This window comes from Clupea harengus, chromosome 19 (assembly GCF_900700415.2).
Source record: "Clupea harengus chromosome 19, Ch_v2.0.2, whole genome shotgun sequence".
In the NCBI taxonomy this organism is placed as follows: Eukaryota; Metazoa; Chordata; class Actinopteri; order Clupeiformes; family Clupeidae; genus Clupea; species Clupea harengus.
This window is the reverse complement of record NC_045170.1, coordinates 15,742,487-15,760,618: the sequence shown is the minus strand read 5'-3', so window position 1 is coordinate 15,760,618 and position 18,132 is coordinate 15,742,487. Positions and strand designations below refer to the sequence as shown.

Here is an 18,132-nt window from a genome sequence, read left to right as displayed (position 1 = left end):
TGTGCTGTCCCAGGGTGCACTGCAATACTGGGGGGGGAATTGATCGTTAAAGGCCCCCATGCTGAAGGCTGCTTCCTACAGCAGGGAGGAGATGAGTCATAGAGAGCTCTGTCTCCATATGTAGGAGAGAGAGAGAGAAAGAGAGAGGGGATGGGGAGTGGGGGGTGATAGAAGGGACAAGAGATGTATGTAAAGAGAGAGAGGTACATGGAGGGTGAGGGAGAGAGGAAAAGACAGAGTGAGAAAGAGAGTGATAGAAGGAATAAGGAAGTGGAGGATGGATGAAAAGATGGAGGGATGGAGGTTGAGGGGATGAGAGGAACATAGAGAGTGAAAGGGGTGGAAGAAACAAGAAACAAGAGGCTGGATGAACACACAGATAGATGGATGAATGGATAGAACGCGAGGCAGAGAAAGAGAGGAAGAAAGTGATGGAGGGAGGGAGGCGTGGGAGGATGAGTCATCACCGTGTTCCTGGGGTCTGTTTACAGCTGACGGCTACTTCCTGATTGGGTGGGCACTTGGCTCACAGCGAGAGCCCGCCCTCCCAGTTTATAAACCAGAAGCGAATCCCCATGACCAACCCCGCACCTGCTGAGATCCACAGTCCCTAGCCAGGCTAAAAATGGACACCGCTTACGTGGGCAGAGGGCGGAGGGGTTCCCAAAAAATACAACAAAATGACAGTCCACAACAGGGATAGCATTTTTGGAATGCTGATATTTATTTAATACATGTTTTAAGGATCAACTGTCTATGATCATACCTTTCCTCTGGATGACCAAGGTCAAGGACATCAACAACTGCAATGTCACGGACACGGAAAACAACACGACTCCATTCTTTATTGTGTGATTCTACTGTGGTTTGTTGTGGAGATGGAGCTGAAGGACCCAACACATATTGTCGTCCTTTCAAGTGCCTGTGTAAAAGTCTTACCTATGGGCTTTGAGATGTCAGTGAAGGTGAAATCAGAGGACATTAGCTATTGGAATGTTTTTTTTTTCCATTTGTAAAAGTAGGATATACTGTAAGACATTGCCAAGTAACCAGAAGTGCAAGTTAAATGTGCTTTGAATTGGTGGTAGGGAAAAGAAAGAGAGCGAGAGAAAGGAGCGAGATCTGTGCAGATTCCCCTAGGGAAGTCTGTTACACAGACTCAGAGTTGTTCTTTGCTTCTGTGAAATAAACTGTTCTTTTTTTCCTAAGAATCTCAAATGAAAACAATAACTTATCTCTACCGCAGAACATTTCCCATATGACTAAAACTGCAACCCATGTTCCATTTGAATTGCTGAAAGAGAAAAGACACAAGCAATCAGTACAACACCGACCACCAGACAAAGGCTCGCATTCTCTCCTGTTCAAACTTAAGTTCACAATTCCCAGTTGTTCTTCCACTGTATCACGCAGCAGATATTTTTCTGTGGAACCAACGCTAGTGAGATGGAGAGGAGGGGGGTTCTTCCGAAGGGGGCTGGATGTTTTCTACTCTCGTCAGGGTGACAGGCACCCCTGTCTCACTCGAGATGGGGGTCGGGGGCTTGGTGACGGGCTCAGAAGGTACTTTCCTGCCTCTCTTCCCTCTCTTCCTTTCCCTCCCCCTGTCTTTGGCCGGAGGGCTCTGGTTCACGTCTTTGCTGGGGCCCCTGGCGAAGGCTGACGCAAAGAGGCTGCCGGCCACCACCAGGCCCCCCAGGCAAAGCATCCCGGCCCCGGCCTGGATGCTCATCTGGAGCCCCTCGTTGAAGCGGACAGCCTGCCGGTCCACGAACAGCAGCTCCCCCTCACCGAAGGCCTCGATGCGGGAGGGGATGGTGCAGCCCACCACAAACACCACCAGGCCTATTGCCAACACCAAGGTGCCGAACACAAGAGAGACCTGAGAGAGAAAGAGAGAGAGAGAGAGCAGAGGGGAAATACACATTCAATTCACACGCAATGAAGTGAATCAAAACTGATGGGGCACACAACTTAATTTACACCTTTAATACCTAATGTCACTGATTGATTTTGTTGCTATTTTTAAACAGTATATCAGAAACATAGTGTTCAACCTGTAGTGACATTTAGCTTTTTTAGGATTTTAGTACAAGTAGCAGTCTAAGGAGGGGCATTTCAGTATATTTTGGAACTAAACTGACCTTGTGTGTATGTGTGTGTGTGTGTGTGTGTGTGTATGTGTGTGTGGGTGCATATCTGTGTCTGCGCATATTTTAGGAAATGTTATGATGCTATGGCATAATGCATCCCAAACATAATAATCTTATCATGCTCCACTGCTAAAATGTGAAGTGATCCAGGCACCTTCCAGAGGCCCGAGCTCCACCAGCGCGGCGATCTCTGGGTCTGGAAATCCTCGTTGCGTCGCTCCCACACCGAGGCGGTGCACTCCTCGTAGAAGTGGTGCAGGTACGAGCGCACGCCATACCTGTGGCAGCCCGACTCCGTGGGGTTCGGAGCGCGCTCCGACTGTTCAGACCCGCAGATCTCGGAGCATGATGCCATCCTTCTCACCTGCGACAGCGGAACAGATGCTCATTAGAACACACACACACACACACACACACACACACACACACACACAGGCACACACTCTTGGACACACACATATAAGCTCGCTAACTCACTGACACACCTGCTCATATCCATTTACTTAGTCACGCTTTCAATGAGTTGTGACTAACACATGCAAAACATTTCTTGAATTCTGGGATGTTTGCAAATATGCATTATGCATTTCAGAGTGAAATGAGTCAGGTACAGAGAGAGGAGGCACGCTTTGAGAAATCATCAACCGGAGGTGGGCCTGGCCTTCATTATCAATGTGTGGGTATGAATTCCATTTGACTACTAGCTACACATTCCGTGGACATCTGAGATCTGTGCCGTGCATTTTCAGTTGACGTTTCAATCTCCCTGCAAAGGCACTCGTGTTTGATGGCTGACTGTGTCTGGCCACCCACTGATGAGTCACTGGCATTCGTAACTTCACACATACGCACACATACACACACTCACACTCACACTCACACACACACTCACACTTACACACACACACACACACACACACACACACACACACACACACACACACACACACACACACACACACACACACATTTGTGTGCACATAAACACATTCTCTCACACAGAGCGAGGGAGAAAGGAAGAAATGTGAAAAGAGAAACAGTAAAACAGACTATTGTACTGCATGAGAGGGAATCACACTGATCTCTCAAGTCCATGCCAGCATTCGTTTCAATCCCTAATGGAAAACCTTCAATGTATATTTCTCTCAGTAAACCCCATGTCTGTATTTAATGATCCCCACTGTAAACCCTATTCTCCCATGTTAAATCTACCTCCTGGAGCTCTGACCCACTGCAGCGTGTTGTTGACCTCAGGCTGTTCCTAACAATCCTATCGTATACTAAGAACAACAGAAAATAGCTGTTATATAGCTGTAAAAAATTGCTTTTTCCCTGTGAATTAATGGCCGTGTCTTGATTTATGATACAAAAAATGCACCCATGCTTGAATGATTAAATACAACATGCCCAAGTTTTGTTGCTGCAGTTATGTAGTGGCACCAAAGAAGCATCGACAGGCCTCATCTTCAGTAGGGAGCACCTTGTAAGATATCCGACACACTGGTGTGGCCACAGTAAGAACTACTTTGTAGTATGCAACAAAGTAGTCATAGTTGGAAAGACTAAGACATTGACAGCTGATGTTGTTTTCCACCTCATGTTGATGTACCTGACAGTGATAATCAAATAAGCAGTTATATATATCTTAAGAAAAAAGGTATTTGTAGGAAAGAATAGAATTAATTGGTCTGGATTAAAGTGTGGAGTATTAACTGTGTTCCTAAATGCTTTAGGGGGTGAAATGATAAGATACATAACAAAATAAGCATCGTACTGATCTTACTGGTCAAGCACCATCATTGATTGTGTTAAATTGTAGGCTCATCTGATAGTTTGTTCTCAACGACGTGGTTAAATTACCATAACGTCATTGACAGCGACATGGAGGATTTGCATGCAAATACTATATACAACGATTCCCGTCTTGACGTTTGCAGTGAATCCCGTGTTGGCTAGTCTGTGGATTTACCAACTAACAGCCGTCATCTTGAAATCACAGAAATTCAGATTCCATGATTCGATTATCACGCAAACGAATAATACACATCATCAGTCGCTATCCAAGGTTCTGAACACGGTTACTGTCTATTCGCATCCAACACATTGACAGTTATAACTAATAGGTACCGCAAACGTTCAACAAAGATAGCATTCGACAAATACAAGAATTACTATTAATAGAACAGAATACAATATGAATATTTTTCTAACAGTTTGTTGTCCGTCATGTACAATCGCATCCTCTCGCGCAACGTGTATTTTGAAATCATCATATCCTGCTCCTATTTTACATCAGAAGCCAGCCTTCTGCATAATTATTAAGGAACCAGATGTTCTTCCTCTGAATTCTCAAAGCTTTTAAGATTCTGTCACACATCAACCACTCTATGAAGCCTGGTGTTTACGACCAAAACATCCTGCTCTCTATTTCGCCTACTCCTTACTATTTTTTGCTCCTTTTCATTTCTACCTACCAGATGCGGTTTAACAACGTTTTGACACAATATTCGAGAACATGATATGCATTGGGGTCTTAAATGCTACCATACCCTGCTTCGAGTGATCGATCCCTGCCGTTTCCTTACGCGCGTCCCATTACGTCCCGCTGCCACTTTCCCGCACGTCCAAAGTTTACGCTCAGTGGCGCCGAATTACACATGCGCAATCGTACAGCCGTCACTATGACCGCTCGGGGCTTGGTGACGATTGTGTAGATGGACTTGATGTCGATGATGTCAAAACACTTGTCAAAGAATTATGTGATTGCAAGCTCACCCCTATTGTGTCTGATTCTGATTACTAAACCAATGTGTACTTTTAACTGGGTTACAGGGGAATGGTTTTGTTCAGAATCTATCAATTTCTTTGCCAGAAAACTTAAATTTTTATCCTACGTAGATAAAATCAGATGGAGCTATATTTACCCAGGCAGGCCCGTCACCAAGGGATGGGGGCAGAAACATCATCAACCAAGGCCTTGCCTACTCGTGTTGCAGGCCTAGTATGTATACAGCCAATGCCAGCAACCAGAAAACATTTGACATTAGGCCTAATTCATATTGTTGGAGAATTTCTGTTCATACAAACCACTGCTATTAACCAACACATGATTTGCAGTATCTCATGTTATTGCTTTGATACAGTCTTGGTTAGTAGGCTGTTGCTTGGGTAAAAAAGCTATAGGGTTTCAAAACTACAACAGTAGACCTATAGAGTAGATCATGCATTTCTGTGGTCTTACTTATCTCAAAATGCTTAACACTATAACGGTATACTCCATACAGTTCTATTGTATTACAGTAATGTTGTAAACTGCATTGTGTGTGTGCATGAGTGAAAGTTTTTGGGTTAGCAGTTACTACAGGCTTTATAACCAAAATAATGTGCTGAATGCCTAGCCTGGCTCCACCCACCTATTGCTCCCAGCTCAGTATTCGTGGTGATTATACGAAGTGAATTTAGGTCTGGTTATACCAGGCTACTGAATGCCCCCATGAAAACCAAATGCCCCCCGTTCGGTTTGTCCTGGTTTTGGGCCTGTACCCAGATAGCAGAAGAGTAAGGAGAATCTGACTCATCTTTTCTAAAGCACACTTATATTATTATTCAAGGCCCTCTTAACTTTCTATGAATAAAAATCTCCCATGACCACTTTTTCATAAGAAATACTTGTTAAGCCACTCCAACTCCATCTATAGTACTTCAGATAAGGGAGCTCTTTGAAATCCAACTCAGCTGCTTGAATATCCCCAGCCTTACCTTACCTTGCTGGTGGAGTTCAATGAAGTTCACTTCCTGAAGGGAATTTAAATTTAGTGTAACTACATCCAGTGCAGTCACCCAACAATAAGATTCATGTGGTTGCATTGCTACGTTGAACTCAAACCAGACAATGTCAGAGTAACTTCATTTCAAAAAGACTACTGCACTCCCAGATGTCAACCGTTTCCAGAAATGGCGAGGACCTGTTAAAGAGTCGGCTGCCCTGAGGCCTGCAGTAAGATGCAGATACGGAGCATAAAATGATGCGGAACAGACCAGCTGACTGAAGGGTGCCAATAGTTCCACGCTGCTTCCCCCACAATCTGTGGGTCGTAAATATTTCAGTGCTTCCTGAGTGTCCATAATTCATGCAAAGTAAATATCCTGACATGGTTCCAAGAAAACATTACGGAATTGCTTTACCAAACTTGGAGGTTGTCCTGCCTCTCCTGACTGAAGAGGTTTTTTTTGGGACACCATTCATCTGTGGCGATTCACATCCAAAAAGTTGAATGACGATTTAGAACGGGTTACCTCATTTCCTTTGTGGAAAAAAAGGGTCTATGTCATTGTAGGTCTTTCCAGAGACAACATTTGATGCATAAAACTCATCAAAAAACTCATTTCAAAGAGGGGCAGTAAAACTGAAGGCTACGTGTCTTGAACCGATGTCCACATTTGGGTATGGTTCAGTATCATATGAAAGAGAAATCTTTACAGCTGTGCTTTCATTTCATGTCTCTTGTGTGCGCTATGACAGATCATCTGTGTTTGATGAGGATGTGTAAGCCAGGAAAAAGGGTAAACTGACAATCAACTCCTCATCTCTCGCGGCTGTTTATTTATGTCTCATAACAAACGCTCCTGCTTGTGTTCCCCTCACGCCTCACGTCTCACGACATTCATGTTCAAAGTCTTTGCCTCTCACACGTACTCTCTTCCTCGCGTCATTCTTTTTTCTCTGTTTCCCATCAGTAGGTACATCTCTATCTTGTTCCTTGGGTGTCCTCTGCTCTCAGTTCACTGAGAAAGAGAGAGAAGATAGATAGATAGATAGAGATAGATAGATAGAGCGAGAGAGAGAGATTGCCAAGGTTACACATACTGTTCCAAACTGTCAAAACATATAACATGCAAATACAGTGAGACATTGGAGAGACATGAGACACCTTACAATGAGAGAGAGAGAGAAAGAGCGAGAGAGAGAGAGAGAGAGAGAGAGAGAGACAGAGAAAGCGCTTTTTAGTTTCATGTCTCTGTTGGCATTTCTTGTAATAACTTGGGTGTGATTTACACAGATTATAATTATAATAATATAAATATATCCCAGGCCTAACCACACACTATTAAACAACATTCCACCACTTCCTCTAATTATTCTGTTTTTATTTGTCTCTGTTTGCCTGTGTCTGTGTTTGTGAGTTTGTCCACTGAACAGGTCAAATTGGGGAAAGAATGTGTGATTAGCCTCCCTAATTAGATTCATTGTGATCCTCCTTTGGAACAGCAGTTATATGCACCGTCAAGACTAAAAATATTTCTGCACCAGAGAGAAAAAGAGAGAGAGAAAAAAAAGAGAGAGAGAGATATGTAGTTCTCTTTAATTTGCAGGCAGTTTTGTACAATAAAGTATAGAATTCATCAGTTTATGGAAAAATACCAAACAACTGATCTCCACACTTGCCAACAATGAAGAACTCCAGGAGAATTACAGATACATACAGGCCCGGGGTGGGTAATCGGGAGAGTTCCCGGTGGGCCGCTTCACTTCTGGGCCGGTCGAGAATTTTATTTTTTGAGATTTGTCACGTCAGTCCATCTTCTCTTAAAGTAGGCTACACACGTTCCGCATTCTGACACCGCAGCCTCTGCATGGGTTGTACCATGCGAGGGAGTTCTCCCCTCCCAAATAGAGTTGGTTGGGTCCATAGCCCGTCTTTTCCAAAAAGTTTTCTCAGACTACCGATAGCTGGGCCGGCCCTACCCCAACGATACGCGTCAGAGAGGATGGATGGAAGGAAGAGGGGCTGAAAAAGCCAGGTTGAAAAAAAGAAAGGCATTGGAGGAGGATGCTGCCAAATGTGCCAAGCTTAGCTTACCAATTTATTTTCAAGAGGACAAACACAAGTGGCAACTGGTAAAGAGAGACATAGGCCTAATGATTAGCAACGTAACTATTAGGCTAACGTTGTAGCGTTTGGTTAATATCCTTGTAGCGTTGTCAACCTATTCGCAAGCAAAATATTACCAGAGATGGAGCTTGAAAGCAGGACCTGTTCCTCCTGCAAAAACTGTGCCATTTGTGTCCATTTAATACTCTCACAGTACAACCTCCTCACAGATGCTTATCATGTCATTGGGTTAGCATATACGTTTCTGTTTACTTTGTCCAGCACACAGGTTGCATAGAGAGAAGCTTCTCAACCTTAAAATTTGTGAAGAATAGGCTACGAAGCTCATTGAGTCAGGACAACTTGGAGGCTTTCATGTTAATGTGCACAGAGAAGGAAATCCTCATGTCTATAAGCAACGGCACAGATAAAGTGGCTGAAACCAGTGCACTGCTTAGGCGGTTACTGATGCTGTAGGTGCTATTCGCAATGTAACTGTATATTGTACTGTGAGTTGAACTGTAAACATTAGTTCAATATGCCTCTTTGTTGAAGAGTGGGATACGTTTCAAATGCTTTATTTATTTATTTCTGCTTTTGTTAATTTATCAACCTATCCTTGTGGAATAGTGGAATATTTTTTTGTTAACTTCTCAGCTTAAGTGGATTATTATTTAACCTTTACATTATTTGTTGAACCATGGTATTAATAAAGAGAAAACTACAGGATAGTAAGAGCTGAACTGTTGCTTCATTTATCCAATTTCCACTACCATGGAAAAAGTGGGCCGGTCTTGGGCCTGAAATTCCCGGGCTGAAAAGTCGCCCCACTCCGGCCCTGGATACATAGCCAAAACACACGTATATGGTGCAGTCCATTGACAGTAGAGAATAAAAATGGGTAGGCCTATAACTTTATTATATTTGAACCTGATGGTTCATGGTGCTCACTGAAGGTGGTGAACATGGCGTAGATTTCAGATCAAGGCAAAATAAGCAAACAGACTAATTATCATCCAACACGTTCCCGGAAGTGTACACAACCGAATCTCCTGGCTCGGATTTCTGAGAACTGAAGTGAAATTGATTTCATCGAGTTCATTGCGGTTGTTGGTTGGAAAATATAACATCTGAAGCACTTACGATTTTTGTCTTTTCTAGATTTGATTAGCATCTGGTGTAACAAACTCTTTTAACAGGAGAAATGAATAACGGATGAGATGGCGTTCCTTAACGTACACGCATAGAGGCCTGTGCCCTGATGGATCTACAATTTTGAACAACCACGTTGACTAAAGATCTACAACACCGTATGTAAGGTATCAGTCAGCACAACGTATCGATTTTTTTCTCCCTGGTGTCACGATTGGACTCTGCTTACAATTCATCTAGAGGCGAGTCAAACGTCTTCCAGTCCATTCTCTGCGGTGCGACAGTGCGAATGGAGACTACCACTATGTCAAGAAGCGACGTTTTCACAAAAGTGAGAGATGAAGTGCGAATAGCAAAACTGTGGGGGCGAGCCTCGGCGTCGGAGTTCGCAGCTAATGTGCTCATTATGTCTGCAAGCTATTGAAGCGTAAATGCTATCATCACCAATGCCTCTTTGCCTGCCTCGCCAAGGCATCGCAGGGGTAACGAAGCGCATTTCAAACAGTCAAAAGATGCGTTTTCAGCTCTTGCCACTCTAACACAATTCTCCAGCGCGGGGTGAATGGAGGTGTCATATCACGCAAACGGTCAAATGCAATGCACTTCATCTCCGTAGACCATTAATTGCATCGTTACCGGAACTGCATTACCGAAAAATGTTAATGAAATGGCTCTCATCTCATCGTACAGTCTATTATTTCATGCCTGTTGGTCTGATCAAGATGCATTTCTATCATAAAATCATGGAAATTAGCTTAATTACAAAGTGCAACTATTTAAAAATAATTTTAGGAAAAAAGCTTGCATGTTATTTTTTATAATGCAAATGCATTTTGCCCTGTGAAGCGACCCCATGGTTACGTGAGCCATTAGTCCTATCTTGGTTGTATAACGGCATGGACGAGCCAGTGCAGTGGTTCATGGTTCCTGCGGCAGCAGACGGTACGGCTATGTTCTGTCTCATTTCCAGACACCCTGGCCTACATTTGTGAAGGATAGAGAGCTGTTGCCTTGGAGGCGGTGTGGTGCACCAGTCGGATGATATGTGGAACAAGCTCATTTGCTTAGACGTCAACCTGGGTGTCAGTCTGCGCTGCCCCTCTTGTACACTAGATGGCGATACAATGCCAGATAGCACGCGGTCTCATTCAAGCCTTTCTAATGTTGCAGCCAGAGTAACTGCATTTTTCCAGTTCTGATGGCAGTGAGATGTTGTTATATGACTACGAATCCCAAATGAATAATTTCTGTTAAGGAGTGTAATTTTAGGGGTTATAACTAAATAGACTAGACCTAGAAATAGGTGTGTTTTTTATTCAGTGGACTTTTAATTTGCACTGAGTTTAGGACTTTAATTTAGGCAGTGTCACTCCTTTCATTTTCCCAAAGAAAATATTGAGGATATTAAAAAGAAATTATGTTTGCAGAGGCTGTGCCAGGATAACATCCATGTACACCCAACTGTCCAGAAATCACTTGGCCTGAGCATACTATGATCAGGCACACATGTCTCTCATTCAGATTTACGACATAGACCGCTATCAGTCAGGTGAAATTGTAGTAGTGAAACTCTAGTGCTGAGAGTAAATGTGATAAAGTGATAACTACAGTCTGAATCCTGACAGAAGGACATCTACATCATGCAGGCCTACTGCAGTCTCCCATCCCCATTCTGCTGATGCTGGTATAAAGCTCTCCTCATTCACAAGACTGTCCCATTCTCCCTCTTTTATATCATTATCATAAAACTCTGGAAATTGAAAGCATCGCCTCCAGGGACCCTGACGCCTCCTCAGAGGGACAGGAAAGGGCAAAGGCCCCTGTTTGAAGTCATGAACTATACGCAGTCTCTCCAACTACTCACACACACACACACACTCACACACACAGACACAGACACAGACACAGACACAGACACACACACACACACACACACACACACACACACACACACACACACACACACACACACACACACACACACACACACACACACACTCAAAGGCTGAATTGCCCGCTATCCCTTTCTGGCAAACATCCGCAGGCATGTTAGTTTGCTGGGGTCCACGGCAGTAAACATTTTATACATGGCGATGGTTCCAGTGATCGCTCGGCGGGCTCGTGTTCGTCCCCCACCCCACCCCACCCCGCACACCAACCCCTTTCCCTCCCTTTCCCTCCACTCGCCCCCCTGCCATCTGCTCCTCTGTCCCACACAGTAAGGCACCTCACCGCCGCAGGGCAGAGGAGGGACAGCTCCGCACGCAGCAGCCCCCAACATCTGCTGCCTTGCTGGGCCGCGGGGCTGGCAGGAGCCTCCCGGGGCCCCCGGTGCTGATGGAGGCCAGCGCCACGCATCTCTAACACCGTTTTCAGTGACCCCCTCCCTCCTGCACACACACTCGTACACACACACACACACACACACACACACACACACAAACATACACACCAATACGTGCATGCACGCACCATGCCAGAGGGGGCATCACTGACCCCTCTTTACTCATGTGCACACACACACACATACACACACACACACACACACGTATGCACACCATGCCAGAGGACTTATCATGGACTCCCTCCTCACTAACACACAAACACTCACACACACACACACACACACACACAACCATCCCCTGCCCCCAACACACTCACTCACACACACACACACACACACACACACAAATACCCCCCCACACACCATGCCAGAAGGGGGCATCACTCTTTCAGGTTGCCATGGGGACCGAGAGCATGACCTGTGCCAGTAGTTGCCACTCGCCCCACTCAGGGGAAGGTTGCGGGGGTGTCATGCTATTTGGAATGGTCGTTAAGCTGTAAGGTCAATTTGACCCAAATTAAAATGGTAATGAAACGGAATGTTGTAAGGCGTGGCACGACAGTTGGTGTACACACATAATGGAATTATCTGAGTTGGGGCTCATATCAGTGCATATGTTATTAGTCAGCGGGTCTTCATTTCCACAAAATGATGCGCGACATGAATAAACAGAGAGAGCATGTGTTCGTTTATTAGGCATGAAAGGATAGTAGCGGTCTCTTCTGATACATAAAGTTTACGCGCTCCAATTTTTTTAAACGAGAAGTTATCTAGTTTATGGGGTTTATTTGGAGTTTCTTCCACTTTTGTCAGTGCGCTTGGTTTCCACTGGTTTCCTAATGACTGAACTCAGCTGGATACCCCATTGTGAGAGCTCGTATCAGGGAGGTGATTCGCCCTTAAAACGTAACTGTCAACGACATAGAGGAAGAAAGAGAGAGAAAGACATTAAAAAGAATCAAACTCTCAAGGTTTTCTCCCCTCCTCCTACCCGCTCTCTCCTTGCTGTGCTTTTTTCTCGACAGTGCACTGGAAGCCAGGGTATCATCCCATTTCTTTTCTTTTTCTGTCCTTTCTTTCTTTCTTTCTTTCTCTCTGTCTCTCTCTTTCTTTCCTTCCCATCTTTCCTGGTGAAAGTGCGGGGAGCGCAGAAGCCCCTGCGTGGGCTTTCATCTCCAGAGCAGATCAATAATGCATGGGACTCCCAGGATCTCGGAGGGAAAGGAATCCTCTGGTGGAGCAGAGGCAAGAGGGAGAGAGAGAGAGAGAGAGAGGGAGAGATGAGGCCCTGACAGTCAGGCACAGCACCCTGTCTGCCAGCCTTCGGACTGGGGCTCCAATTAATCGCCACGCTTAGAGAGAGGATCTCCAGCAGGACACCCCAACCGAGCTCTGACTCCCACTCAAAAAAGGCTAGAACCCCCCCACCTCCACCCCACCCTCCCCTCTGCGTACCAGCACCCCCCCCCCCCCCCCCCCCCCCCCCCCCCCCCCCCCCTTCAAACACACACACACACACACCACCACACGCTCATCTCCAATCTCCACTTCTCTTCACACACACATACAGAAGCGGTGCCTCTATCCTCTGCACAACCCCTGGAGACCTTCTGACCTACTCCCTCACAACTGTATTGATCTTCAGGCGAGATGTAAAAGACTATTGAGGTCATCATTCATTTTTTATGATTCCCAAGAAAATGTAAAAAAGAAAAAAAAGAAAATGAGCGATAGAAAGAGAGAAGAAAAAACACACACACACACACACACACTTATCCATGTGTCAAATGCAGCACTAATGGTGGATGAAATGCTCGGGTGGGGAAACTGATGAAAGAGTGCCGTCGCCTCAGCGCGGAATTTCGGAATCAGCGCCGGTGTGGGGTTTGCCCGCGTTCGTTACAAACACGCGCCCCGGAAAAAGCGGGAGTAAAAAAAAAGTGAGGAGATGACAGAACGACGTAAGTGATGCAAACATCCGCCGTAAAAAGGGCCAAAACACATCAACCCCATTTCCTCACTCTTCATAATCTCACCCGCTCGACACGCTATGAAAGAGCATTTATGACAGATGGCATTTTCACTTTTCACATTTCTCACTCACAATGTGAATACTTAAGATTCCCTCTCGTGCACTTCTGTGGGCTGCTTTAGTGCATACTGTATACTGACATGAGAGTAAACCCCTCATATACTTTATGTGTTGCGTCGAGTCCTGTGAGGCCTGCCCCCCCTGCTTGGATCACTGTTAACGGATGAGTGGTGGTTATGACAAACATCGAGCCTTCTTATGGATCTACCTGTGATGAAACATTCAGCGCGACCCCCCACGGGCCTCAGAACCTCTGACCGGGCCTAATTGGACACCCCTTTGGCCCAGGGACCATTCCTCTTCCTCATCTCTCTCTCTCTCTCTCTCTCTCTCTCTCTCTCTCTCTGCCTGTGATAAATATTTCAGAGCTGTAAAAGATCCCCTTTGGTTGGGCACTGATCATGCTTGGGAAAGAGAGAGAGAGAGAGCGACTCGGCTCCGGCGAGAAAGGACGAGAGAAAGAGGAGGTAGAGCGCCAGAGCCTCCATCCAAGGGAAGGAAAGCATGACGGGTATGGAGGTCTGCAGAGAGCGACATCTGTCGGCTGTACCTGTCATTCTGTCAGTCAGTCTCCTGGTCCATCCGCAGCACCTGCCAGTCAGTTCGTAACCCCCACCCCCCTCACAGGGTGAGAGCATCCCGCACCTGGTTTCTGTTGAGGCGCCTCAAGGCCTGTTCTCAGTTCTCTCTCACAGTAAAGCAGCCCATGAGGAAGCACCTGTCCACTAACTCTGGACTACTGGACTGGGAAATAATCAAAAAACTGAATAACCAACATACTCTTACTCAATAACAACTAGTTTTGATCATGCAAACCAATTCAAAAGATAATTTCCCTTCCTGCAGTCTCTGCTCAGCTATCTCACCCCTCAGTCCTGTCAAACTGAAGCATGGCTTCATGGGTTCGATTCCCACATGGGGCGCTGTTGGCTCTGGGGGGCAGGTCCTCCCCAGAGTGCACAGTGCTCAAGTGGGCTATCTCCCGGGCCTTTCTGTGTGGAGTTTGCATGTTCTCCCCGTGTTCACAAGGGGTTTCCTCCACTAAGGACCCCAACAGAAAAAACATGCAAAACAACAGAACACAAGTCTATCCCTGACCAAAGATGTACAGTTCACTTCACTTGGTCCCCGGGCGCTACAAGCCGCCCACTGCTCCTGGGGGGTCCTTGAGGAAGGACAGTCCAGGATGGGAAAAAGCAGAAAATAAATTCACCGCGACCTCAGGCTTACCTGCGTGTGTGTGTATGTGTGTGTGTGTCCTGTGTCGCCTCCATATATGCACGTGTGTGTTCCAGTGTGTCGTGTGTGCCATTAAAAACCTGACAAAGGTCTTAATTATTATAATTATATCGCTTTGCTTTCTGCTTTATCATCTTGATGGGCCATATGCTTGTATTGTATCTCACTTGCGAGCACCCCTTGGACAAAACTACGAGGACAAATAAAGTGTTCCTCTGCGTCGTCCCACGGAGCCATTCGCTGGTGATTGTCCAAGGGATCAGCCCGGCTCCGTGACCTCTCTTCCCCCCTCCCATCCCCAGGCCCCTCCCCAGACATGGAGATGCTCAGTGGAGATAGCAGGGGCTCTGTGTGATGGCGCCTGTCAGGGGGAGGCAGTCGGACTGGAGCGGAATAGAGGGGCCCTATCTTTTAATTCCAAAACTGGGCGTTTTCACAGAGGGGATCCCCACTGCTCGCCGCTCACCACTATCTCTCCCTCTTCCCAGGACAGAGGCCCCGCGTCCACTTCCAGCTGCTGTGGGAATGAAGTGATAAACTGGTGTGATAGTCCCTAAAGGAGATGGGGCAGACAGGAGAGAGAGAGACAGAGAGAGAGGAGTAGAGAGAGAGAGAAAGAGGCAAAGGGAGAGATGTGGAAGCAAAACAGATAGATAGAGAGAAAGAAAGAAAGAAAGAAAGAGAGAGAGAGAGAGAGAGAGAGAGAGAGAGAGAGAGAGAGAGTGAAGAGAGTCTGAGTCAACATTGGGCATGAGTGTTCCACAAATCAGGCCGGGTTAACGGGGGGAAATAGCTTTCAGTCGCTGCCCCTCAGGAGGAGAGGAGCGCGAGGGGCCCGGGGCCGAGCAGCACAGCGGCCCATTCACCAAGCGCCGATTTACGGGCCGCCACAGAACAGGCCATCTTTGTGTGGAACCCGTGACTGTACTGCGCCCCGCCGCATAAATTACAGCTTTTATTGGGCAGAGGGCCCACTCTGTGAGATTGTCTCTCAAAATCATTCTTTTTTTTTCTCTCTTTAGTTAGTTCCCCCTTTCGCTTTTTGGAGTGGTGAGTTTTCTTTTCCGTCCACTGTGTGTTTCTCTCATTCGCTCCCTCTCCATTTGTCCTTTTCTTTTGCGTTAGCTTGACCTCTCTCTCACACACACACACAAAACACACTTTCTTTCTTTCTCGCTCTCTCTCTTTGTCTCTGACCTACTCTCTGTCTCTAGTCCTGTCCCTCTCTGAATCCATCTGTGTCTCGTTCGCTCACCAGTAACCTTTGGACAGATCACTAATGTTCATTCCCATATTAATGTTCTATAGGAAACGGATCCAGCCCAAGGTCCTCTCTCCATGCACTGGAGGGCTGAAGTCTTTTTTATAACACTTTATGTATCCAGTTGAGAGATGAAGGCCTGTTGAGTTAATTATATCCCCCTCCCCCCTTCTTCCATACATCGTTGGCGAAACGGAGCGATAAGACACAGGCCTCTCTCTGGCCGTCGTAATGAGCTTGAGCGTGAGTAATGGACACAGGAGTGAGCGGAGCGCTGGGGGAATATCGGTGACGACGCTCTAAAGACAGCCTTAATTATCCCGGCGTTCCGTAGCTCCTCGGCAGCATAAGGCCACCCTGTCTTCCTGCCACGAGGCTCACGGAGCGAAAGAAGTCAGTTAGATGACCAGAACTCTGTCACTTCTTTTTCATGTCTTTTTTTTTTTTTACTTTCACCCTCTTCCCTCTTCACCATTTTTTTTCATCATCATCAGCTCGTTATGTTTGGGTCTTGTCGCGCTTTGGGGAAAATACGGCTCAGAGGATGAAGTGATCTGAAAAGCCGGCCACGTTGTAGTCATACTAAGTAAGTAATCCCCTGATGGAAAAGAGACAAGAAGTTGACAACTTTATTCGATCCGAATGCACAGACTTGTAATGGAATGAGCTCATCTCACCTCACCACCATGGGAGAGACCTTCTGGGCACAGAACCGGTGACCTCAACAGATAGATATTTTTTTCTTAGACAAACAAGAACTACTTTAGTCATTTTCCACTTAACACACACATTCATACCTTTAGCTACAGAATCCAGAGTTTCCGGCCTAATGTGTTGACTGGCTTCTCTATATGAACCATAAATCAGTAAAATTGTCCTGTGTACAAAATTGTCCTGTGTACATTTTTGTCCAGCATAGATTAAAAATAGAACTACACCAATTATGTGGCATTATGACATGTTATTTTAAATGGTTAACACTGTACACTGTTAAATAGATGCACACAGCTCACTCATGAACACATCTTTTTTTGGAGAGTGTGTAGAGAGATCGACTGTGCCATCTCGTTTTTTAAGTAAAGTGAAGAGCTCTGTGGTGTCCCGCACCTGAGAAGCTCCTAATGAGAGAGCAAGGCCCGTAATGAAATTTGGCTCGCCGTCTCTCCGGAGTGAAACAGATGCCGCTGGCTGCAGTGAGACGCCGACACATCACACCTCCAATGGCGATAATTACAACACAGCCAACCCGGCATCCAAGGAGAGGAACCACACAGAGCATGCATTACTGAAGGAGACGAGGACGCACACACACACACACACACATATATTAAAACACACTCATGCACACACACACACACACACACACACACACACACACACACACACACACACACACACACACACACACACACACTCAAACACACACACCCATGCTCACATGCACTCACTCACACACTGAAACACACCTAAACACACACACACACACACACACACACACACGTAACCTCACACATACATGCACAGTGCACACACACATAGGCACACAATTGTGTGCAGATACACATATATACTGGTACAAAGGCACATATGGACGCATAAAATATACATGATTTGTGCACATGTGCATGTCTCACGTTCACATGTTGGCACAAGTGAATATGCGTGTGAGGTCACACAAACATACTGTCATCCATGCACTTAGACACACACTCCACACAGCACAGCTGTCCACCTCCTCAGATGCACACACACACACACAGACCTGATCCTTTCAGTGTGTAAAACAAACATGCATACACACACACACACACACACACACACACACACACACAAATAGTCACTGTAAAACACTTTCAAAACAACTTTTAATCCATTTAAATGACCGAATCCATTAAAATGAACGAATTTGCTCCACCTTTCAAATGTAATTCACAAGAAATCATGTGCAATCTTGACGTCCTCGTGTTGTGCTCGGGATAAAGCTACTGTAGTTTTTCTTTGTCTGCGTCGTCTCTGAC

General features: G+C 45.8%; 1 protein-coding gene across 1 annotated transcript; it reads right to left on the bottom strand.

Moving 5' to 3' along the window:
* Window positions 1–700: 700 nt before the first annotated feature.
* On the bottom strand, window positions 701–4,829 carry nrsn1l (neurensin 1-like). The gene is made up of 3 exons (XM_012818221.3): window positions 4,703–4,829; window positions 2,308–2,517; window positions 701–1,882 (listed from the first exon to the last, which is right to left on the bottom strand). Exons 2-3 carry the CDS (start codon window positions 2,506–2,508, stop codon window positions 1,439–1,441), a joined length of 645 nt encoding a protein of 214 aa, XP_012673675.1. The 5' UTR covers window positions 2,509–2,517; window positions 4,703–4,829; the 3' UTR covers window positions 701–1,438.
* Between the last annotated feature and the right edge of the window lie 13,303 nt (window positions 4,830–18,132).

What these genes read in the sequence shown, in the direction of transcription:
- nrsn1l (XM_012818221.3), bottom strand. Translation starts at nt 2,508, where the DNA reads ATGGCATCATGCTCCGAGATCTGCGGGTCTGAACAGTCGGAGCGCGCT. An exon ending in GGAGCTCGGGCCTCTGGAAG is followed by an intron (nt 1,883 to 2,307) that starts GTGCCTGGATCA and finishes TTTCTCTCTCAG; the next exon opens with GTCTCTCTTGTGTTCGGCAC.